This window comes from Pseudorca crassidens, chromosome X, assembly GCF_039906515.1.
Source record: "Pseudorca crassidens isolate mPseCra1 chromosome X, mPseCra1.hap1, whole genome shotgun sequence".
Taxonomy (NCBI): Eukaryota; Metazoa; Chordata; class Mammalia; order Artiodactyla; family Delphinidae; genus Pseudorca; species Pseudorca crassidens.
Genome location: NC_090317.1, coordinates 1,341,183 through 1,367,894, shown reverse-complemented (window position 1 = coordinate 1,367,894; position 26,712 = coordinate 1,341,183). Strand labels below are relative to the sequence as shown.

General features: G+C 36.4%; 1 protein-coding gene across 1 annotated transcript; it reads right to left on the bottom strand.

Moving 5' to 3' along the window:
- Window positions 1-1,949: 1,949 nt before the first annotated feature.
- On the bottom strand, window positions 1,950-26,445 carry CLIC2 (chloride intracellular channel 2). Its single transcript, XM_067722318.1, has 6 exons — window positions 26,098-26,445; window positions 19,728-19,837; window positions 19,477-19,602; window positions 4,056-4,162; window positions 3,252-3,433; window positions 1,950-2,494 (listed from the first exon to the last, which is right to left on the bottom strand). Exons 1-6 carry the CDS (start codon window positions 26,152-26,154, stop codon window positions 2,333-2,335), a joined length of 744 nt encoding a protein of 247 aa, XP_067578419.1. The 5' UTR covers window positions 26,155-26,445; the 3' UTR covers window positions 1,950-2,332.
- Window positions 26,446-26,712: the final 267 nt, after the last annotated feature.

Sequence of the window (26,712 nt, the reverse complement as noted above, 5' to 3'; positions counted from 1 at the left end):
ATTGAATTGTATTAATGTCATCTAAGAAGATAATAATCCTTTCATCTAGGAGGGTAATTCTGAGCTGTATCAGTACCTATGAAGTTGGATAAGACTTACTTGCAGCTTTGCAATGACATGAATACACTTTTAAGTATGGTGTAATCTGTAAAAGACTGCTTCTATTAATGAGTTTAAGGGCATGGTACTGAGAAACTTTGTTCTTTCTTTGTTTCTTTCTTTGTTTCTTTCTTTTTCCACGCTGGGGGGCATGTGGGATCTTAGTTCCCCAAGCAGGATTGAACCTGTGCCCCCTGCAGTGGAAGCAGGGAGTCTTAACCACTGGACCGCCAGGGAAGGCCCGAGAAACTTTGTTCTTTAAAATCATAGATCTTAAAAAACTTGACTCTTTGAAATCCTATCAGTGAGAATAAAAGGATCTGAGATGTTCAGAGAAGTCACAACCTTGCCATCTCGTCCAGGTACAATTGTCTCAGATCAGGGTCTTCCATCAAAGAGGGGACACAACATTATGTATTTATCTTAACTCTGGCTCCAAGGACAGTGCATTGAGCCCTTTCTATACCCAGGCCTGTTAACTCTTTTTGTTTTTTAATTTTATTGAAGTATAGTTGATTTACAATGCTGTGCTAGTTTCTGCTGTACAGCATAGTGACTCAGTTATACGTACATGTATATACATATTCTTTTGCATTATGGTTTATCAAAGGATATTGAATATACTTCCCTCAGCTATATACAGTAGGACCTTGTTGTTTATCCATCCATCCGATATATAATAGTTTGCCTCTGCTAATCTCACACTCCCAATCATTCCCTCCCAAGCCCCCCTTTGGCAACCACAAGTCTGTTGTCTATGTCTGTGAGTCTGTTTCATAGATATGTTGATTTATGTCGTATTTTAGATTCCACATATAAGTGATATCATATGATATTTGTCTTTCTCTGACTTACTTTGCTTAGTATGACAATCTCTAGGTCCATCCACATTGCTGCAAGTGACATTAGTTCATTCTTTTTTATGGCTGAGTAATATTCCACTATATCTATCTATATCTATATCTATATACACACACACACCACATCTTCTTTATCCATTCATCTGTTGATGGACATTTAGGTTGTTTCCATGTCTTGGCTATTGTGAATAGTGTTGCTATGAAAATAGGGGCGCGTGTATCTTTTCAAATTAAAGTTCTGTCTGGGTACATGCCCAGGAGTGGGATTGCTGGATCATATGGCAACTCTGTTTTTAGTTTTTTTGAGGAACCTCCATACTGTTTTCCATAGTAGCTGTACCAACTTATATTCCCACCAACAGTGTAGGAGAGTTCCCTTTCCTCCACACCCTCTCCAGCATTTATTATTTGTAGACTTTTTAATGATGGCCATTCTGACCAGTGTGAGCTGGTACCTCATTGTAGTTTCGATTTGCATTTCTCTAATAATTAGCGATGATGAGCATTTTTTCGTGAGCCTGTTCCAGGCCTGTTAACTCTTTACTCATTGCCTTACTTTTCTTTGAACCTATGAAAACACTGCTTTATTTAAATTTTATCTAGGGACTTCCCTGGTGGTCCAGTGGTTAAGACTCTGAGCTTCCACTGCAGGGGGCATGGGTTCCATCCCTGGTTGGGGAACTAAAACCCACATGCCCCACAGCATGGCCAAAAAATAAATAAATAAATTTTATGTAAATCCCACCAAGACCTCTAAAAACACCTCTCTCTCTTTTTTGAGGCTGAACTTTGTTTCTCTTTTGAAGGAGCAAAAGTAAAGTTCAGTTTTTGTTTTCAGATTTGAGTGATTTGATTGTATTTTAACATGTATATTTGAGTACATATAGTAATGGAACATTTTAAATTCTGTAGAAAGATTTGTGATTATCCTTTAAGAATGGTTTACTTTACCCTTTAATGGACAGCAACAAGAACTTTTGGTCAGTCAAATTTCTTAGTAAAATTGTTTTAATGATTTAGATGTAAATATTTCTAAGGAACAGTTTGAGACTGTGACTGTATGTCATTTGTAACTTCAGCCATCTGTTGAGCTTGCACACATGATGCATTCCAGCGAAAGATATTGATACTTTCCATATCATTTAAGATCGCAGTGGTTGTGCCATGGGAATTAAAAGGCAAAATGAAAATATGAAGACCTTTAGAATACACAGTGAGCAGATAGTTTGGATTAACTAGATACAGAAAATATAGCATTCTTTTTCATAAGAAAGTTGGATAGAGGAAACCATATTTTCCATATTCTTATTTCCAAAAGATTTTCTAATATGATAACAAGTGAAAAGAGAGGTTTTTCTACTGAAAGAGCTGTCCTAACTCTTTTGCTTAGCCACACTTGCATAGGTATTTTCAATTTCTTTGTCTTCAGGACACGTGTGGGTAAATTCTTCACGGGCATAGGCATTGTGGAGATAGCGCCAGACTCCTGAGAATTCTCCTGGAATGTCGAAATCACGGTATTTCTTTGCAGCAACCTAAGGTTTTGGAAAAAAAGAGGAAAAAGCAATTGGTAGGGGCATCAGTAAAATGCCTAGTGTGTAAAAACATATGTCAAAAATTAGGATCATTGAGGACGTGTTACCTACACAAAAAGTACTACAAAATAAACTTAAAGAATCTTGGATTTACTATTTTAATGTTTTGTCTACAAATGCAGACAAAACTCCATGCTTGTAATCATTTTTATTATATTTATGGTGTATTTAATTATGAATGTTTAGAAGAAGGAAGCACAGAAAAAGAGCACAGATCTTTTCACTGTTTAGGGTTCGACAGTGTCTTACTTCTTTATGTATTCTTTGTGTCTGGCATAGGACCTGAGATAAAATAAGGTCTGTTCAATAAAAACTTGTTAAATGAACAATTAGTTAATAATAATATTAATAGCTCACTTTATTATCACTTGTTATGATCCAGACACTTTTCTAATATTCCATATGCCTTAATTTAATTTTCTCAACAGTTCTGTGAAATGGGTACTATTACCCTTGTTTTATAGACAAGACAGTGGAAAACACCTTCTGATTTAGGAAGAAAGAAACAAGAAGTTTTTATGCTTCCCAGAGAAGATCATTATGGATTTTTCCTCTGAGGAGAAAAAGGAGACATACCCTATGCATAATGATGATGACAAAGCCCTCATATAAAAACTCACACTGAATGGTCACTGTGCTTCCTGTTGGCAACTCCCAAACTCCTCTGAATCATTCAGCCTGCCCTAGGAAGACTTACTTTAATAATGTTCAGTTTGGGTAACAGACTGCAGTCAGCCAGTGTCAGCTGATCCCCATCCAAGAACAATCTTCTGGAAACTGTGAGTTCCTCAGCACTGTCTGGATCAATTTCATCTAGAAGTGGGGTGTTCAAGTAGTCATCCAGACGCTTAAATTCTTTGAGCAGAGATTTTTCGAAATCTGAGGCAATGAAGTCAAAGGGTTGCTTATATATAAACGTGCAGTCTCCCAATATGCTTCTCACACATTAACTAGAATGCTCAGCTACCACTGATAAGACAGAATCAGATGTTTAATCAAATGGTGAGTAGACATATTTTTGGACTCTTCTTGAGGAGGTAAATTGGGAGGAGAGTCAAAGAAAAAGAAAGGTAATATATATTATCACTCAAGAAGAGTCAGAAAGTGGAATCAGAGACTAATAGCTCTCATGATTCAGAGAATAGTAAACCTATTCGAGAGTGTTTGTGAGAAATGGTAGGTGCTATGGTTTAAGAAACCTTAAAGGTACACAAGACTGGGAAAGTTGGGGGGGGTTAAGAAATACAGTTCAGCAGTTAGTTCACCCCTGGCATGTCAATGTTCTAATAGAGCTAAGTTGGTGATTCCTATATTGAATATTAGATTCTAAATCCAATAAAACTTCATGCAAGGAATTTCAGAAGAGAGAACAGAGAGTGAGATGAAGAGTATTCCCCAATATATACTATATATTCAGGAAAGTCCTATTTTAGTTGAGTCAGAATATGAGAGTGAGCATGTGAGTGAGAAAAACGAAAAGACTTAAAGAAAGGTATCTTACTCTTATTTGCCTCCTTTTGTGCGTTCTTAATGTATGCAGAAAACTTGGCAAAGAGGTTACAGCCCACATCAAAAGACTCCTTGTTCTTGGGACTCAGGTGAGGATACCTTAAAAAGAAACATCACTGCACATAACATTCACCCATAACAAGACGTAGACCTGGTGTCTTTGTTGCACTCTACTGAGAGAAGTTTTGGAAAATTGTGCTGGAAACTGAAGGTGCTGAGAAACCTTTCACTGGAAATATGTTTTTTTCCCACTCTGAAAATACTTTAGCTTCTAAAGTTCACAGGGAAACCAGCTGTTTGGAATTCAAAGCTCATTTATCTATAGAAACAATGTTTCAAATGGCTGTTGGGTCCCCATACTTGCTCCTAAAAGCCTGTTTGGCAGAAGATATGGTGGTAATACATTTTCAAAGATAAGTAGTAGGAAAAAACATGGCTTCAAATAACAAAATACATAAAAGAATAAAGAGGATGGAGAGGATGGGGGAAAAGTAGCCAAGATGTCCTCCTCTTAGTAATACAAAGTTAATTTAGCATAATAAATTAAAGTAATGTAATAATGTAATTTACCACATTAACAAATTAAATAAGGAAAACCGTATGGTCATGAATAGATGCCCCAAAAGTGTTCAGTGAAAATCAATTCCTATTCATAAAACCCCACACTAGCAACTAGAAATGGTTGAGCCAAACACTTAGCCATCTTCTTTGATCCCTCTTTCTCTCCATGCCCACATTTGATCCATTAGCAACTCCAGCCAGACTACCTTTCAAAATGTATCCAGAATCTGTCCACTACTCACCACCTCCACTGCTCCCTGCCTGGTCCAAAGCCTATATTACTGCAACACTTTTTGATTATCCCCCCTCTTCCATGCTTATCCCTCACACTCCCAGGATATTCTCCACCTGCTGCCAGAGCAGTCATGTTAAAACTTAAGTCATATCATTTCTCTTTCCTACTCATTACCTTGCAATGTCTCCATATCATTCACTCAGAGCCCAAGTCTTCACAGTGGTCTACAAGGGCCAGTGTGATCTGACCCAAGCTTACCTTCTGCTCTCATCTCTTCTTGCTCTCTTCCTTACTTCACTTCACACTGACCTCCTTGCTCTTCTTCAAATAGGCCTGACAAGCTCCCACCCCAGGTCCTTTTCACTTGGTCTGCCCCTAAATAAAGTGCTTTCCCTCATTTATGCACATGGCCCTCTCCCCCTCTTCTTTCAGGTATTTTAATCTGATATATCCTCCTAAGTGAGGACTTTCTCTGGCCACCTTATCGGACATTGCAACCTCTCCCCTGGCCCTAACACTCACTACTTCCCTCCCTTGCTTTACTTTTTCTTAGTATTTATCATCATCTAAAATAGTTTATATTTTGCTTTTTATCTTGCTTATTTGCTGTCTTCCTTAACTAAAATGTAAGCTCAGCTAGGGCAGAGAGCTTTTGCCCATTTTATTCACTGATGTGTCCCAAGTGCCTAGAATAGTACCTGACACTTATTAAGTATTCAGTAAATATTTGTTAAATGAATTTATTAATTTCTTTAACTTGGTCAAAAGTATCCATCAAAAATTTTCAGCAAGCATCATTTTAAATGGTGAAATGTTAGCACTATTTCCTTTAAAATCAGTAAATGATGAAGATAATCATGATCACTACTGCACTTCAACATTGTGCTGAATGTACTGATCAGTAAGACAAGAAAAAACATCATTCTAAATGGTGACTCTACAGTTTTTACATTAAGTTTAGGAACAAGACAGAAATGCCTACAATTACTATTATAGTTGACATTTTTTTGAGGATTTAGCAAGTGGAGGAAGACAACAACATAAAGCAACCAGTATAATTATTGTAAGAGAAGTAACAATATAATTGTATACTTAGAAAAACCAAGAAAGTATAGAAAAACAATTACTAGAATTAATGAGCTATTTTGGTAAGATGGCTAAATACAAATCAAACATTAAAGAAATAGCTTTTCTATGTTAGCAATAACCAGAACAAAATGGATATTAGTAGCATATTCCACTTACAATAGTGACAAAAGTATAAAATATTTAGAAATAATTTAATGCAAAAGGTATAGAATCAATATAAAAAAAACACTACAAAATCTCATCAAAGAACATAAAACAGACATTTAGGTTCATAACCTAAGTGTCCATCAGTGGATGAATAGATAAAGAAGATGTGGTTTTACACACACACACACACACACACACAAAATGGAACATTAGCCATGAGAAAGAAGGAAATCCTGCCATTTGTGCCAACATGAATGGATCTTGAGAGCACTATAGTAAGTGAAGTCGGACAGAGAAAGACAAATACTGTATGAATCACTTATATGTACACTCTAAAAAAGCCAAACTCATAAATATAGAGAGTAGAATGCTGGGGGCTGGAGGAATTGGGGAGATGTTATTTAAGAGTAAAAACTTTCAACTAGTAAATAAATCCAAGAAGTCGAATCTGCTGCATAGTGATTATAGTCAACAATACTATATTATAAACTTCAAAGTTGCTAATAGACTAGATCTTAACCATTATCATGACTAAAAATAAATGATAATTATGTGATGGAATAGAGGTGTTAGCTGATGCTATGGTGGTGATCATTGTGCACTATATAAATGTATCGAATCAATTTGTTGTATACCTTAAACTTACACAATGTTATATGACAGTTATACCTCAATTTTTTTTTTTTTTTGGTACGCGGGCCTCTCACTGATGTGGCCTCTCCCTTCACGGAGCACAGGCTCCGGACGCGCAGGCTCAGCCGCCATGGCTCACGGGCCCAGCCACTCCGTGGCACATGGGATCTTCCTGGACCGGGGCGCGAACCCGTGTCCCCTGCATCGGCAGGTGGACTCTCAACCACTGTGCCACCAGGGAAGCCCTATACCTCGATTTTTAAAAAAGAACATAAGATGATACCCAAACAAATACTCAAATCATGTCCTCTGATGGGAAGAAGTCACATCATAAAAATGAAATTTGTATAAATAGTAATACAAATTAAATGTGATTTCAATTAAAACCCAATAGTATTTTGTAAATTGAGGTAAAATTCACATAATATGAAACTCACCATTTAAACCATTTTAAAGTGTACAATTCATTGAGATTTTTAGTACATTCACAGTGTTGTGCACCCATCACCCCTATCTAGTTCCAGAACATTTTCATCACTCAAAAAGGAAGCTGTGTTCCCATTAAGCAGTTACTCCCCATTCACTCCTAGAATCACTAATCTTTCTGTCTCTATGGACTTGTTTATACTGGACATTTCATGTAAATGGAATCATAAAATGCATGGCCTTTTGTGTTTGGCTTCTTTCACTTAGTATAATGCTTCAAGGCTCATCCTTATTCTAGTATGTATCAGCACTTCATTCCTTTTTATGGATGAATAATATTTCATTGTATGGATATACCACATTTTGTTTATCTAGTAATCAGTTGATGGACATTTGTGTTGTTTTCAGCTTTTATCTAGTGTAAATACTGTTGCTATGAACATTTGTGCACGTGTTTCTGTTTGAATATGTATTAGAACTAAGAAATGAATACACTAAAGTTGCAGGATACATGATTAATATACAGAAATCTGTTGCTTTTCTATACTCTAATAAAGAACTATTAGAAAGAGAAATTAAGGAAACAATCCAACTTACAAGTATGTCAAAAAGAATAAAATACCTCAGAAAAAATTAACCAAGGAGGTGAAACACCTATACTCTAAAAACTATAAACATTGATGAGGGAATTTGAAAATGATACAAAGAAATGGAAAAACATCTTGTGTTCTTGGATTGGAAGAATTACTATTGTTAAAATGTCCACACTACCCAAGCAATCTACAGTTTTAATGCAATCCCTATCAAAATACCCTGACATTTTCCACAGAACTAAGAACAAATAATCCTAAAATTTACATGGAACCACAAAAGACCCCCAAATACCAAAACAATCTTGAGAAAGAAAAGAACAAAGCTGGAGGTATCACAGTCTCTGACATCAGACTATACTACAAAGCTACAGTAATCAAAACAGTGTGGTACTGGAACAAAAACAGACATAAATCAGCGGAATAGAATAGAGAACCAAGAAATAAACCCACACACATATGGTCAAATAATCTACAACAAAGGAGACAAAAATATACAATAGAGAAAAGACAGTGTCTTCAATAAGTGGTCACAAAGAAAGAAAACTACAGGCCAATGTCACTGATGAACATAGATGCAAAAATCCTCAATAAAATACTAGCAAACAGAATCCAACAGCACATTAAAAGGATCATACACCATGATCAAGTGGGGTTTATCCCAGGAATGCAAGGATTCTTCAATACACACAAATCAATCAATGTGATACACCATATTAACAAATTGAAGAAGAAAAACCATATGATCACCTCAATAGATGCAGAGAAAGCTTTTGACAAAATTCAATACCCATTTATGATAAAAAACCCTCCAGAAAGTAGACATAGAAGGAAATTATCTCAACATGATAAAGGCCATATATGACAAACTTACAGCTAACATCATCCTCAATGGTGAAAAACTGAAACCATTTCCACTAAGATCAGGAACAAGACAAGGTTGCCCACTCTCACCACTCTTATTCAACATAGTTTTGGAAGTCTTAGCCACAGCAATCAGAGAAGAAAAAGAAATAAAAGGAATCCAAATCAGAAAAGAAGAAGTAAAGCTGTCACTGTTTGCAGATGACAAGATACTATACATAGAGAATCCTAAAGATGCTACCAGAAAACTACTAGAGCTAATCAACAAATTTGGTAAAGTAGCAGGATACAAAATTAATGCACAGAAATCTCTGGCATTCCTATTCACTAATGTTGAAAAATCTGAAAGTGAAATCAAGAAAACACTCCCATTTACCATTGCAACAAAAAGAATAAAATACCTAGGAATAAACCTACCTAAGGAGACAAAAGACCTGTATGCAGAAAATTATAAGACACTGATGAAAGAAATTAAAGATGATACAAATAGATGCAGAGATATACCATGTTCTTGGATTGGAAGAATCAATATTGTGAAAATGACTATACTACCCAAAGCAATCTACAGATTCAATGCAATCCCTATCAAATTACCAATGGCATTTTTTTACAGAACTAGAACAAATCATCTTAAAATTTGTATGGAGACACAAAAGACTCTGAAAAGCCAAAGCAGTCTTAAGGGAAAAAAACGGAGCTGGAGTAATCAGACTCCCTGACTTCAGACTATACTACAAAGCTACAGTAATCAAGCAATATGGTACTGGCATAAAAACAGAAACATAGATAATGGAACAAGATAGAAAGCCCAGAGGTAAACCCACGCACCTATGGTCAACTAATCTATGACAAAGGATGCAAAGATACACAATGGAGAAAAGACAGTCTCTTCAATAAGTGGTGCTGGGAAACTGGACAGCTATATGTAAAAGAATGAAATTAGAACACTCCCTGACAGCATACACAACAATAAACTCAAAATGGATTAGAGACCTAAATGTAAGACCAGACACTATAAAACTCTTAGAGGAAAACATAGGAAGAACACTCTTCGACATAAATCACAGCAAGATCTTTTTGGATCCACCTCCTAGAGTAATGGAAATAAAAACAAAAATAAACAAATGGGACCTAAGGAAACTTCAAAGCTTTTGCACAGCAAATGAAACCATAAACAAGACGAAAAGACAACCCTCAGAATGGGAGAAAATATTTGCAAATGGATCAATGGACAAAGGATTAATCTCCAAAATATATAAACAGCTCATGCAGCTCAATATTAAAGAAACAAACAACCCAATCCAAAAATGGGCAGAAGACCTAAATAGACATTTCTCCAAAGAAGACATACAGATGGCCAAGAAGCACATGAAAAGCTGCTCAACATCACTAATTATTAGAGAAATGCAAATCAAAACTACAATGAGGTATCGCCTCACACCAGTTAGAATGGGCATCATCAGAAAATCTAGAAACAACAAATGCTGGAGAGGGTGTGGACAAAAGGGAACCCTCTTGCACTTGTTGGTTGGGATGTAAATTGATACAGCCACTATGGAGAACAGTATGGAGGTTCCTTAAAAAACTAAAAATAGATTTACCATATGATCCAGCAATCCAACTACTGGGCATCTACCCAGAGAAAACCATAATTCCAAAAGATACATGCACCCCAATGTTCATTGCAGCACTACTTACAATAGCCAGGTCATGGAAGCAACCTAAATGCCCATCAACAGATGAATGGATAAAGAAGTTGTGGTACATATATACAATGGAATATTAGCCATAAAAAGGAACAAAACTGAGTCATCTGTTGAGACGTGGATGGATCTAGAGACTGTCATACAGAGTGAAGTAAGTCAGAAAGAGAAAAAGAAATATCGTATAGTAATGCATGTATGTGGAACCTAGAAAAATGGTACAGATGAACCAGTTTGCAGGGCAGAAGTTGAGACACAGATGTAGAGAACAAACATATGGACACCAAGGGGGGAAAACCGCGGTGGGGTGGGGATGGTGGTGTGCTGAATTGGGCGATTGGGATTGACATGTATACACTGATGTGTATAAAATTGATGGCTGATAAGAACCTGCAGTACAAAAAATAACGAACAAACAAACAAAACAACTAATACTAAACTTCCTTTGGGTTATTTGTATGGAAATATGTTAATATAAATATTTTAGACATTTCATGAAATTTCTAAAAATCTTACATGTTCTGGTATAATGTTATAAGTCATAATTCTAGTTATGACTTTAAAATGTATATCTCAGAAATAATTAAATGTCCTTGTCAATTGAATTATTGTGAACTTTCATCAAATCTTTTTTTTTTTTTTTGTGGTATGTGGGCCTCTCACTGTTGTGGCCTCTCCCGTTGCGGAGCACAGGCTCTGGATGTGCAGGCTCAGCGGCCATGGCTCATGGGCCCAGCCGCTCCGTGGCATGTGGGATCTTTCCAGACCGGTGCACGAACCCGTGTCCCCTGCATCAGGAGGCAGACTCTCAACCACTGCGCCACCAGGGAAGTCCATCATCAAATCTTTAACTGTGGTCATTTTTAAGTCTTTTGTCATTTGCAGACAGTTCTGGGTGTACTCTCTGTAAATGCAGAAATGTTCCTATAAAAGGGTTTCATCTTCAAGGCATTCATGGAAAAGACTCTGACAAGTACAGATTTCTGGTAACTGACTATACTGCTGAACTGAATGAATAAGCATTTTCAGAACTCTAATGGAAAACTAATGAATTCATAAAAGTGCTAACAAAAGATCAAGATGAAAAAAAATTAATTACATGGGACTGAGTGAACTGATGAGGATGATTATAATTTTTGTGACTTTCTGTTTGAATTTAAAAAAATCCCACAAGGGCTCAGAGGCAAAAAATATAACAATCAATTTTCACTGCAAAGTAAAGGAGTTGTTACAGTGGAGGATTACTGGACTGAATGTCAATATTATGACATAGTATGAGTGTGTTTTGTGTTTGGTAATTGCAATCATTGCTGTGGTCATCCATTTACAATGCTTGGTGTCAGTTTATTTATCTCTTGTAAAAATAAAATACAGTGTGTGTGTGAAAAAATGGGCATTGTGGTTTTGATTTTCATTTCTATAATGACTAATGACATTAAGTATCTTTGCAAGTACTTATTAGCCACTTGTATATATTCTCTGGAGAATTGTCTACTCAAATCCTCTTTCCATTTTAAAATTAGGTTGTTTGCTTTCTGTTAGTGAGTTGTAAGCGTTCTTTTATATATTTTGGATACTAGTCACATACAAGGGAACTGCCATAAGGCTATCAGCTTATTTTTCTGCAGAAACTTTGCAGGCCAGAAGGGAGTGACATGATATATTTAAAGTTCTGAAAGGGAAAACCTACAACCTAGGATACTCTACCCAGCAAAGTTATCATTCAGAATTGAAGGAGAGGTAAAGAACTTCTCAGACAAGAAAAAACTAAAAAAGCTCATCAATACTAAACCAACCCTAAAAGAAGTGTTAAAGCGTCTTCTCTAAGTGGAAAAAAAATATTCTTTTTCTCTTGCTGCCTTTAGAATTCTCTCTTTATCTTTAAATTTTGCCATTTTAACTATGATATGTGTTGGTGTGGGTCTCTTTGGGTTTATCTTGTTTGGGAGTCTCTGTGCTTCCTGTACCTGGAAATCTTTTTCCTTCATCAGCTTTAGGAAATTTTCAGCCATGATTTCATCAAATACCTTTCTATCCCTTTCTCTCTTTTCTCCTTTGGGGATCCCTATAATGTGAATATTAGTACACTTGATGTTGTCTCAGAGGTCTCTTAAACGTTCCTCATTAAAAAAAAATTTCTTTCTACTGTTCTGATTGGGTTATTTCCATTATTCTATCTTCCAGATCATCTAACTTTTCTATTTTCTATTTTCTTCTTTTGCTGTATGTGCTTTTGGTGTTATATCTAAGAATCCATTGCCGAATACAAGGTCTTGAAGAGTTACCTCTATATTTTCTTCTAAATGTTTTATAGTTTTAATCCACACATTAGGTCTGATATATTTTAAGTTGATTTTGGTATATGATGTGAGGTAAGGGTATAACTTTATTCTTTGGCATGCCAATGTGAATATCTAGCTGTCCCAGCACCACTTGTTGGAGAGACTATTCTTTCACCCTGGAATGGTTTTGGCACTCTTGAAAATCAATTGACCACCGATGTATGGGTTTATTTTTGGACTTTCAATTCTATTCCAATGGTATATTATTATGCAAGTACTGATTGTTTTGATTACTGTAGCTGTGTAGTAAGTTTTGAAATCAGGAAGCATGAGTCCTCCAATTTTTTGTCTTTATCAAAGACTATTTTAGCTATTTGTGATCTCTTGCAATTCCATATGGATTTGAGGATTGGCTTTTTCATTTCTGTAAAAACACCATTGGAATTTTGGTTGGTATTGCATTGAATTAATAGATCACTTTGGGGAATATTTCTACATTAATATATTAGGTCTTCTAATCCATGAACATGGGATATTTGTATAGGTTGAATTGTGTCCCCCCAAAAAGGTATGTTGAAGTCATAAACTCCAATACTTCATAATGTAACCTTATTTTGAAATAGGATTGTTACAGCTGTAATAGTTAAGATGAGGCCATATGGAGTAAGGTGGGCCCATTAATCCAATATGACTGGTGTCCTTAAAAAAGAACACTTTATGAAGAGACAGAGACACAGGGAGAATGCTATGTGAAGATGGAAGGTTGGAGTTATGTATATATAAGGTAATGATTGCTGGAAAACCATGAGAAGCTAGGATGTTATTTTAGCAATTGTTTGTAGTCTTCATGTACAAGTCTTTCTCTTCCTTGGTTAAATTTATTTCTAAGTAGTTTATTATTTTTGATGCTACTGAAAATGGAATTGTTTTCCTAATTTACTTTTTGGATGATTCATTGACAGTATATAGAAATAAAATTATTTATTGTATTTTGATCTGTATCTTGCAACTGTGCTGAATTTTTATTAGTTCTAATAGTATTTCAGTGGACTTTAAAGGATTTTCTACATAAAAGATCATATCTGCCAATATCATTTTACTTTTTCCTTTCCAATTTGGATGACTTTTATTTCTTTTTCTTGCATAATTGCTCTGGCTAGAACTTTCAGTACAATGTTGAATAGAAGTGGCAAAAATGGCATATTTGTCTTGTTTCTGACCTTAGGGAGAAAGTTTTCAATCCTTCACTTTTAAGTATGATGTTATCCATGGGTTTTTCATAGAGTCCCTTTATCAGGTTAAGGACGCTCCCTTTTAGTACTAGTTTGTTGAGTATTATCATAACATGGTATTGGATTTTGTCAAATGCTTTTTCTGTGTCAACTGAGATGATCATGTGTGTTATTTTTCCTTTACTGGTGCTCTTTTATTTCTTATATGACTTTGAATTACTTTCTAATGGCCTCTCATTTCTGCCTGAAGGACTTCTGATAGCATTTCTTGCAGAGCAGGCCTACTAGCAACAAAATCCCTCAGTTTTCGTTCATGTGGAATGTCTTAAGTTCTCTTTCATTTTTGAAGGATATTTTTGCCAGATATTGAATTCTTGGTTGATATTTTCTCTCTCAACACTTTAAATATATCATCTCTCTGCCTTCTGGCCTCCATGATTTCTGATGAAACTTATCTGTTAATCTTATTGAGAATCCCCTCTACATGATGAGTCATTTATTTCTTGATGCTTTCAAGATTATGTCTTTGGCTTTGGCTTTAGATAATTTTATAATAATGTATCTTGGTGTTGATCTCTTTGAGTTTATTCCACTTGGAGTTTGTTGACCTTCTTGGATTAATAGGTTTGTATCTTTCATTAAACTTGGGAAGTCTTCAGCCATTGTTTCCTCAGATATTCTTTCTGCCTCTTTCTCTCTGCCATCTCTTCCCTATCATGTGTATCTTTGTACATTTTATGGTATCCAACAGGTCTGTTAAGCTCTGTTAATTTTCTTCCTTTTCCTTAGACTGGATACTCTCAATTAACTTATGCTCAGTTTTGCAGATTCTTTCTTCTGTCTGTTCAAATCTGATGTTGAACCCTCTAGTGAATTGTTCATTTTAGTTATTGTACTTTTCAACTCCAGAATGTCTATTTGATTCCTTTTTATTATTTATATTTTTTATTGATATTCTCTCTTTATTGAGACATTGTTTTCTTGATTTCCTTTAATTCTTTGTCCATGGTTTTCTTTAGCTATCTAAACATATTTAAGACAATTGATTTAAAGTCTTTGTCTATTAAATCAGGGTCTGGGTTTCCTCAGGGACAATTTCTATTAATTACTTTTTTTCTGTGAATGGGCCACACATTCTTGTTTTTTTTTTTTAAGAAGATGTTGGGGGTAGGAGTTTATCAATTAATTAATTTATTTTTGCTGTGTTGGGTCTTCGTTTCTGTGCGAGGGCTATCTCTAGTTGTGGCAAGCGGGGGCCACTCTTCATCGTGGTGTGTGGGCCTCTCACTATCGCGGCCTCTCTTGTTGCAGAGCACAGGCTCCAGACGCACAGGCTCTGTAGTTGTGGCTCATGGGCCTAGTTGATCCGCGGCATGTAGGATCCTCCCAGACCAGGGCTCGAACCCGTGTCCCCTGAATTAGCAGGCAGATTCTCAACCACTGTGCCCCCAGGGAAGCCCCTTGTTTTTTTTTGACATACCTTATATATATATTTTGAAAATAGGACACTTTAATATTATAATGTGGAAACTCTGGAAAACAGATTCTTCCCTTCCCTTCCAACAAATAGGGTTTGTTGTTGCTTTTTTTGGGTGTTGTTGTTTATTTGTTTAGTGAATTTTCTGAAGTATTTTTGTAAAGTCTATTCTTTCTTGTGTGTGGCCACTGAAATCTTTTTCTCATTATCTTTGGTCAGTTATTGATTTGACAGAAATTTCCTTAAACTCCTGGAAGCAAAACAAACAAAGATACAAACACACAAACAACAAACCAAGGGATAAAAAGCTCTCCTGGTGTTTGTGAGCTGGCTCTGTGTTTGGGTACTCCTTCAATGCTTAGGTATGCAGTTTATAATTCTGCCTTAGCCTTCACTTTCTACTTGTGTGGTGCCTGAATTTAGCCAGAAGTGAAAGCTTAAAGTCTTCTCAGGTTGTTTTTTCTGCGCATAGGTCGAGACTTGGGCATGTGCTTGGACTTCTAGATTCCCTGGAATACATTAATTTAAAGCCCTTATTCCACTATCTCCCAAGTGTCTCAGCCTCTTTATTTTTTAAAAAATAAATTTATTTATTTATTTTTGGCTGCGTTGGGTCTTCATTTCTGCACGCAGGCTTTCTCTAGTTGCAGCGAGCGGGGGCTACTCTTCATTGCGGTGCATGGGGTTCTCATTGTAGTGGCTTCTCTTGTTGCGGAGCATGGGCTCTAGGTGCGTGGACTTCAGTAGTTGTGGCTCGCGAGCTCAGTAGTTTTGGCACGTGGGCTCAGTAGTTGTGGCACATGGGCTTAGTTGCTCCATGGCATGTGGGATCTTCCTGGACCAGGGCTTGAACCTGTGGCCCCTACATTGGCAGGCAGATTCTTAACCACTGCACCACCAGGGAAGTCCCATCTCAGCCTCTTTTATTTGCAGACTTTTCAGTTTGTCTATTGCTTTCTCCAAGTTTTATTCCTTGTCCCATGTGGCAGTGGCTAATACATTTGCTTCTAAACGCCTTGCATGAGTGCCAACAGGGAAGCTGCCTCAGCCCTGAGGAAGCTCCAAAGTAGGTGAAAAAAAAGGCAAACCCTTGAGTCAATCCCTCGAGGTGCCACCAGGTCAAACCACACAACCACAGTTATTTGAGAATAAGGTCCATATCCTGTCCTCTGGTACGAGCAACCTGTTTCTGCAATGTGGACTGCTCTCTTTAAGGCTTCTAAAGAACTGAGTAGTTGAGGATGGTAACAGGGTAAGCTAAAATGCCACAGGGCTCTCTTACTGAAATTTTGCTTCTTTATTCTTCATTAAGAAACCCCAGGCTGCTTGTAAACTTTTGGTTAGATTCCAGAGTTCTGGCAAAGTTGATTCTGACAGCTTTTGCTGGGCTATTAATTGTTATTATGGAGGGATGACATTTTGGAGTTCCCTACTCCACCATTTTCATTGATGTGGGTATCTAACAGGTTTTAAAATTTTAGATGAAACAAAGATTATATGGAAGAGCTCTGGTATTCAGCAATGTGGCAGACTAAATAACCACTCTGGAGGACCTTGTCAAAAGAAAGTTCATTTTAGCATTGTTTGTAACACCAAAACTTGGAATATATCTTCCAGCTGTTTTCTCCAACAATGGTAACTATTATGAACCAGGGATGTGTTATCCTATATTTCCTTTTAAAAATGGAAAATTTTATTCCAGTTATCCAATTCCTGCTCCACCACTGACTATTGCATGTGTCAAGCAGAAGGTGGAAAGAACTTGTCTTTTAATTTATTTGACTGTTCGACCATTAATATCTAAGAGAGATGTTGCGCATCACTCAAAGATCCTGGACTTTGAACTGGATGCAGTAACTGTAGGGGACTTGGGAGTTATCTCTCTTGGGAGTAAGTGTGTTCCATGTATGGGAATAAGGATACACACATTTATTTGGATGGTCAGAGGGGCAGAATATGGAAGATAACACAGTTATGTACCACTTTCTCCCTCTCTCTCTCTCTCCCTCTCTCTCTGTCTCTCATTAACTGAATCTTATTTTATTAGGGATGGCAATAAACATGGATGAAAACTATGTTTCCTAGCTTCCCTTTGTATTTAGGTATGACTATGTGAATTACTTCTGAATAATGAGATGTTAATGGAAATTGTTGAATGTGGCTTCTGTGAAAGCTCCTTAAAGCTGACTTGCATCTTTTGCCCTTTGCCCTTCTCCTTCTTCCTGTGTGGGAGTTAGATCTGTTGCCTGGAATTCCAGCAGACATATTGTCACCGTGAATTAAACTTAAGACTGGAAAACTCACCTGAAGAATGGCAGAAAAGAAATATTAGATAGAGCCTGGGTCGCCAGTGAAATTATGGAGCTGTCATTCTACCCCTACAATGCCTCATTCTTGGTGTCTTATTATGTAAGAAAAATAAAACCCATATTTATCTAAACCACTACGTTTTGGGCCTCTAGTTAGAGTTGAATGCAATCCCTAAATGATACATAAGCTAAGAGAAAATCAGAAGAATTTGGCAAGGTAATTCACAGAACAAAACCAAATGCTCAACCAACATGTGTAAAGATGTTCTAATCCACCTATTATTCAGGGAAATGCAAACTAAAGTATCAGTGAGATATCACTACACCCGTCAGGTTGCCATGAATTTTAAAAGAGTGATAACGCATAGTACTACAGATATATGGGAAAAGTGTATACTTATACACTGATGGATAAAGCAGTAAAAATTTTAAAAGATATGTACCATTTGAATTTTACTCCTGGAAATCTATTCCACGGGAATAAATACACCAGTACATAAGGACATATGAGCAAGGATGTTATTTATAGCACTGTTTGTAGTGGTAAAAAACTGGAAGGAAAGGGAATTTGTTATTGTGCTTATATGAACATAAAAACGGGTATGGAAAGATAACACAATAGATTTTTTCACTAGTTAACCTTTGGGAGCAAGAAAAGGTTGGAGAGATGGTTTGAGGGGAGGCAGTAGTAGAGGAGGATGGATGAGGAGAAAAGAACAAAATAAGACTCAACACTTGGAGCCGGTGCTTAAAATATAAGAAGCCACCAATAATGGATGAAAGAGACATAGTATAGGTACACAGAAAAGAATCTAAAATAGTATCCCTAATTTCTTAGGTAGGAAGAATTTTGGACCGATAGAACCTTTTATTTATCATATGTATGTGTAATGATTAAGACATTATTTTTTAGAGCAGTTTTAAGTTTACAGCCAGACTTCTGACCAGTGAAAACTGTGGGATAATAAGTGAGTGACGTTTTAAGACACTGAGTTTGTTGCACAGAAATAAAAAATGAATACAGTAGGCTTATTGTTTCCAGATACTATCCTGGGTGGGCAGAGACATACAGCTGTCATTCAAGTGTAGACCGTGGAGTTATGGCCTCTGGCTAACTGTGAGAGACCTGTTTCTTGGTTTTCTTGTGTTGGGTATGTTCTGTCTTCATGCCATCAGTGGTATAATGGACTAGTCCTGACCAGTCCTCATGGACTATACAGTGCTATTACCCCATGCCCTCGCTCCTAACCCACCATAGGTTTCTTCTCTATTTCTAGACTACAGAGAATTTACTTTCTTATTTTAAGCAAGCTATGCATTTTAAAAATAATTTGAAATATTATATTGACTGTCTTTGTGTATTTGAAGTTGAAGGGGGGAAGTTTATGTGTGATAGACATAATATTTCTCAACCTGTAGAGCTAAGAGATCAGACTGAATTAAAGCCTATTTCAAAATTGTAGATCTTCTGAGGGCTCTACAATAAAATAAGTCTGACTTCTGTCAGTATAAATGTCCCCAAACTTCATTATGGATCAGATAACATGGATAAAATTAAATGTGGCCTAAATGTACTTGTCCTCCCTCAATTTCCAAGTCTATCCTTCGCCCATTCCTAATATACTACTTGCATCACATAAAGTTTTAATAGCTTTACATATGTTAAATAAATAATTATGTAGTAAAGTTTTCTAATCATACATGGAGTGATCGGGGGATCTTTGCAAACTTTTCTAGAAAGATAGCAAAAGAGAAGTCTGAAATTGAAAAAGAGTTAGATGTTTAGAAGAATCCTCAATCTGCAATAAATAAGCCAATAAAATAGATTATCTCAAGAACAATAATATCCTGTAAAAATGTTGTACCTTGGAGGAGCCAGTGTGTGCTCTAGGAACTCCTCAATTTTAATGAAGTCTGTTTTCAACTCCTTGTTATATATCAGGAAGGGAGGATTTGTGCCTGGGGCTAAGTCCTTCAGCTCTTCAGGCTTTCTATGATTATTGAAAATAAGCAGAGTTAGGCCTCTAGATAAAGTACACATTATGCAAACACCAACATTGTATTGGTGTCTACTGATTTTAATCCCCAGAATGAAACATGTCCTGATTTGTCTTACCTGGTCATGTCAACGGTAGTCACATTGAATTTAACTCCTTTAAGCCAGAGGATCATAAAAAGGCGTTGGCAAAAGGGACAGTTTCCAATACTCTCCCCATCACTTCCAGCCTATTAAGATAAAGAAAGGCTTCATTCATTCATTTGCTCAATAAGTATGTATTGAGTGCCTGCTGGGAAATAAGCTAGTTGCTAGAGACAAAGTTGGTAGTCCTTAATCTCATGAATTCTACCATCTGTGGGCAGAGAGAGATAATGAAGCAAATAATTTCATTGTATGTAAAATTACCAGAGTGATGAGTACATGACAACAGAATGCTGACTAAAGACTATGTTCATTTTCCATTTTCATAGATCCTGCCAAATTTCCTTCTTGAAAGGTATATTCAGTATTTTCATTGGAACTTTGATTTCCTTATTCTGTGACTTGTTTGTTCATGACAATTTTATATTTATCTATTAAGGTGATGACCTTTTCCTTATTACTTTGGAAAAATTACTTGTATACTAAAGACACTAACTCTTTTTGATAAAGTTACATGTAATTTTTAAACAATGCCTTATGTAAAATTAAAATTTTACATAAAATCTTATATTGTTTTCCTTTATGAAATCTGGTTTTCCTGATCTGCTTACACAGCTGTTATGTACATCAAGATTGCAAAGAAAAAAATTACTTTCTTATTTTGTTTTACTATAAAGATGTTCCCTCATGTTTTCTTCTAGTAACTTTACGGTTTCATTTTTGCATTTGTTTCACCTATTTAGAATTTATTTTGGCATAAGGAATGTATTGGGACTCCAGATTTATTATTTTTATTTTATTATTTTACAAATAGTTAATAGTTGTCTTAACACCACTCATTTAAAAATTCATCTTTTGCTCAACATAGCAAATTATTAGAGAAAGGCAAATCAAAACTACAATGAGGTACCACCTCATACTGGTCAGAATGGCCATCATTAAAAGTCTACAAATAATAAATGCTGGAGAGGGTGTGGAGAAAAGGGAACCCTCCTACACTGCTGGTGGGAACATAAATTGGTGCAGTCACTATGGAGAACAGTACGGAGGTTCCTTAAAAAATTTAAACAGAGTTACCATATGATACAGCAATCCTACTCCTGGGCATGTATCCAGACAAAACTATAATTTGAAAATGCACCTGTATGCTCATAGCAGCACTATTTAGAATAGCCAAGACATGGAAGCAACTTAAGTGTCCATTGACAGATGAATGGATTAAGAAGATATGATATATATATATCCATTATATATATAATGGAATGGTATATATAATATACATATATAATGGAATGGTATATATATAATATATACCATATATATATATATGATGGAACACTACTCAGCCATAAAAAATGAAATAATGCCATTTGCAGCAACATGGATGTACCTAGAGATTATCATACTGAGGGAAATAAACCACACAGAGAAAGACAAATATAGATGTGGCTTATATGTGGAATCTAAAATATGACACAAATGAACTTATCTATGAAATAGAAACAGACTCATAGACATTGAGAGCAGACTGTGGTTGCCAAGAGGGGCAGGGGATGGGAGAGGCATGGATTGGGAGTTTGGGATTAGTAGATGAAAACTATTATATATAGAATGGATAAACAACAAGGTCCTACTGTATAGCACAGGAAACTATATTCAATATCCTGTGATAAACCATAATGGAAAAGAATATGAAAAAGGATGTGTGTATATATATATGTAATTGAATCACTTTGCTGTACAGCAGAAATTAACACCACATTGTAAATCAGAGACACTTCAGTGAAAAATCAGCACATCTTACTTTATGTAAATTATACCTCAATAAAGTGTATTAAAATGGAAAATTTCAAAAAGAAGAACAAAAAACCCCTCAAATAAATGATATTATGCAGCGATTGCAGACGTTGCAATGACAAAGGTAAGGGTATAACCATGGAAGGGAGTGCCTGAGAGATTATGAAGAACAAGGTCACTGGACGACAGAAAGCCAAGGATGTGAGAGGACAGAGTGTTGGAAGGGTCATTTGTGTAGATATTAAAATCACCAAGAATTATGATAGGCATAGTGTTGAAGAGTGTGACAATGATCCAGGAAATAAAATCCTTAAGAAGTAAGGGAAAGTGACCTGGGATTGGGAAGACTACTATAATAAGGAGGGGTAGTGGTTGGTTTAGTCTGATTTTATGAGACAACCGAGATATTTCTCTGGATGGGAGAGATAGAATGGTCTGGAAACAAGAATGAGGAGCAAGGACATCTAAAGACATCTACCTCATCGCCACCCTCAGTGGTAATAGAAATGAGGAAGAAAGGGGAGCCTCTCCTTGAGAAGGCTATAGCTGATGTTGTCTCCTGAGGGGAGATCCAAGTTATAGACACCTCAATCTCAACATGTCCCAAAGTGAATTCTTTCCCTTTTCTTTACTCCACACACTTACCTACTCTTTAGAGTTCCTAATCCTGTGAAGTGCACTGCTATCTACTTTGGATTTGTGAATTGTGTTCCCCCCAAATTAAAATGTTGAATCCCTGTCCCCCAACGTGATGGTAGTTGGAGGTGAGGTGTTTGGGAAGTGATTGGTTTAGATGAGGTCATGAGGGTAGAACCCTTACGATGGGATTAATGCCCTTATAAGAAGAAACCAGAGCTCTCTCTCTCTTTTTCTTTCTCTCTTTCTTCATCTCCCCCAACAACTATGCATATAAGGTCATAGCAAGAAGGCACCTATCTATAATAAACCAGGAAGAGAGTTCTCACCAGAAACTGACCATACTGACACCTTGATCTTGGACATAATTCTTATTTTTTGGTAAATTTTCCTTTTCCTGGCAGTGAGTACAACAGAGGAAATAATGTTTATTGTTGCTCTTTTGTGGCGTCAGGGAGTGAAGAGGTATGGGAAGAGGCAACCACCTTGGCAGCTGAATTTCTTTTGTAACAGAAGTCAGGCTAAAGATCCAATCATAACTGGGGTTAGTGAATGGAAACTTGATTAGGCAGGAAGAAGAATGAAGTCTGATAATAGATACAGCAGGAAGGGTGGGTTGCCTTTGGCAAAAGGAAAGGCAAAACAGTGAGGTGTGGGGGAAATGTAGCACAATTTTACAGGAACACTGAATTTTTTTCTGTTTATAATAATGCTGATTTAAAGTGCAACTACACAAAATGTATGAATATACAATGGAAAAAAGACAGGCTCTTCCATAAGTGGTGCTGGGAAAACTGGACAGCTACACGTAAAAGAATGAAATTAGAGCACTCCCTAACACCATACACAAAAATAAACTCAAAAGGGATTAAAGACCTAAATGTAAGGCCAGACACTATAAAACTCTTAGAGGAAAACATAGGCAGAACACTCTATGACAAAAATCACAGCAAGATCTTTTTGACCCACCTCCTGGAGAAATGGATGTGAAAACTACCACGATGTGGTCATTCACCAAAACAACTTTTTCTCTTTGCGTTTGTGATCTATGTTTCTCAACATGAAAAATAGTAATGGCTGGAACATCTGACATTTATTGAATGTTTGCTATGTTAACAACTACTGTGTCTTAAAAATTTATTTTATTTAATGCTTATAATGAAGATGATCCTGTGAGGTAGGTTCTGTCATTACTCTTGTTTTACAGATGAGGAAATTGAAGTTCAGAGAAGCTGACTTGCTCAAGTACACTCAGCTAGACAAGAGTTGATGACCCATACACTCTTCTCATGTAGCTAATCCAGGACTGTCTACTCCACAATCCACACTCCTTAAACACTGCTTTATCCCATCTAATAGTTTTATTGGATTTTTTATTAATCAGTCTTTATAATAGTCTTTATGATAGTTCTAAGATAATTTGAAAATAGTCTGAACATTCAGAGAAGAGTATCATCTCTTTTTCTATTTTACATTTATCAATAAAGACAAAAATATTACAGTCAGGATTTTGGCCCAAATGTTAGAGTCTATAATGTTATGTACAAATCTATGAAAACTTAATTTTAGACTGGTAGAGAACACAAAAACTCCATCTATCAATGAACAACAAACCAATAAGATAAACTCTGCATTTAGAGAAAACAAAATGTGTTCTTTTAGAAAATCCTTTGTTCTTAGTTCCTGGATATAAATCTTGCCGAAATCATTCAGAGTTGAAAGGCAATGTTTTCACTCACTCCATGGAACACATGGGCGGGTGTGATATAAGTTCTTAATTGTGTCAGGAAAGGACTTACTTTCTTGTAGGGATCCCATCAGTGGCATTGGGAAATTGTGGTAGGGTCCCCAGACATAGCTGGGGAAATTACAGACTCATTTAATCTTTAGAAAGATACCACATTATAAGGGAGATACAACTGGTAAACAGTAGTGCTTTTTAAATTTTCTCATTAACATTTTCACCCCTCTCAGCCCCTATTCCCCCTCTTCTATGAAACTTCTAGAGATCTTTGGAATCCATCTCAAAGCAAAGCAAAACAAAAACCCAGATCAGATGATACTAAAGGTTCTTCCAGAAAATCTGTGGCTTGTATCAATGTCATTAGATAAGCTAACATCTAGAGGATTTCATCTAATGAAATTCTGGGAAATGTTACTAAAAAGTGTGCCAAGTTGAAAACAATGAATTAAAATTATGCACAGCTATTTTAAGGGACTGGAATCTTGACCCTGCCATTTACTAGCTATGTGACCTTATGCAAAGCTACTTAGCTACTTTTTGCTTTAGTTTCTGTAACCATAAAATAGGGTTAATAATAAACCACTTAGCACAGCCCCTGCCATAAGTACTCAATAAATGATTAGGTTTTTAACCTGAAAGTTATTATTTAATTTAACATTTGCTCATCCAACGTGTGATTTCCTAACTTCCCCTGTCTCGATTACCATCCAAATTACGGGAAGTCTATGAAGATAAACACACAGATCAATGCCAACAACTGGTTAGAGGAGTTTGATTGGATTGAATAAGCAAGTTTAGACAAAAGAAACTAGTTACCCTATGAAGAGACTTATTACCTCTGGTTTGGAATTGGTAGTTATAAGAAGTCAGTTAGGAAGTTAAGGCTTACTTATGTTGCGTCTGAGCAGTGACATGTTTTGCTGGAATCCAGAGATAGGAGAAGTAGCTCTTATGCCCCACAGTCAAGCAAACACTTACTTGGATTGTTTTGCTATGCAGGAATTCAAGAGTCTCCTATAATTTTGTAAAGGCTGGTTAATTATGTCCTTGATGTATATATGTGACCAGTTGTCAAATATTTTAAAATTATTGTAAAAGTATTACTTTGGCCAACAGATGTTTAACCTAAAATTTGGTAAGCACACCTTATTTTATGCCTTTGTAGGCCATCAAGAGGCGATGTAGTTTTAGAGGCAAGTTGCTTAAACCTTATTTCCTTAGCTTACTTACCTAGAAATCATGAGGACAATATTACTAAAGTTTTGAGTAACCTATCTTCTAAGTTGTTAGGACTAAATGAGATAATATACATAAAGTGTTACAAAAGGGTTAAGCATGATATAAGAGTTTGTTTTTATTATTACCATCCTCAATACTTCCAATAGTCAATGAAAATATAGAGAAAAATAGTTAATATAAGCAAGGATTTAGAAAACTATGTAATTTCTACTTGGAATAACCCGTGCAAAATTTTTCTTTTTCTTGATGAGCTAATTTAGAAACACATGTTCCTTTCTCCTGCTTTAGGGGTTTTCCAAAGGGCTTTTCTGAAATGTTAAGACATTAAAAAAAAAAAAGCCAAGGCAAAAAACCTCCTACTCATATAACAGGCACACAGACTCCTGGCTTTTTTCTCCTCTAGTGTCCGTTTGACCCTGCTGTGATGTTCATCCATTGTGGGAGAATTTTTGAAAGCTCTATTTGGACCATGTGTGGGAATGAGGCTCTCAGGCCATTCTTGGCCCTCTCCTCCCCACATTCAGGCCTTCCAAAACATATCTCATAAAACACAGATTATGAGAGCTGGAAAGCCCTTAAGGATCATTTTGTCAGGCTCCTTTATTGTACAGATGGAAAAACAAAGAAGGAGGGAGGGATTTGTCCAAGGTTACATAGGAAGTCACTAATAATACAATTAACTTGTTCTAACTACCAGCCAGTCTAGTTGTCTTTCTACCATATCTTCTTGCTTTTTTCAGATGGGGTGTTTTTCTATTGTTATATAAGAGCAGCCAAACACCCAGGTATTCTTCTAGGACTCAGAGTAGGTATAAAATTACAAAATTATTTCCTATCTCTAGCTGAAATGTTGACTTAAAAAAAAAAGCTGAGGTCCAGTGTCAAGGAATAATACATTCTGTATGCTCTCATTATAGCTAGAAAACTTACCTTCACAAAAAGCTCAATTTCAGGGTCTGTTTGACTGCTGGGCCTCGGGTCTGCCATCCTTCTGTTTTTATTGCCAGTTTTCAGCCCCCTGCCTTCTGTGCAGTCCACAGTACTCACAGATTCTTTTCTTCCAGTTTTATCCAAAGGCTTAAATGAAGGTTGTGCTTTAAGAGGAAAGCCCAGCTTGTAATAGTCAGAGCTGGGCTAGTCTCTCTTCAAGAGGTGCAGAAAATTCTAGATGCTTGAGAGTAACTCTTGAATTTGTTCTCTTTCTTCCTCTTGACCTAACATTTGAATCAAGGAGGAGCCGATGGCGTGTGTATAAACTGGCTGGCTAGAAGGGTGGGGGAGTTTCCAAAGACGCTTCAATGCTATGAGTCAGCAGAGAGAAACACATACACACAAACACACACATGCAGTTTCGATATATCAAGCAGACCAGATGTTCTCTAGAGCTTCCCTTTGAATCCTGGGCTCCATGCCCAGAAAATGGCCTCTTATGCTGTTCTTGTAACCTGACAGCAGCAAAAATCTCTTCCAGGAAAAGGCCACAAGTGACTCGGGTTTTAGCATTGAAAAGGATGTTTATTTAATGACACTGTCTAAACGTTGGTT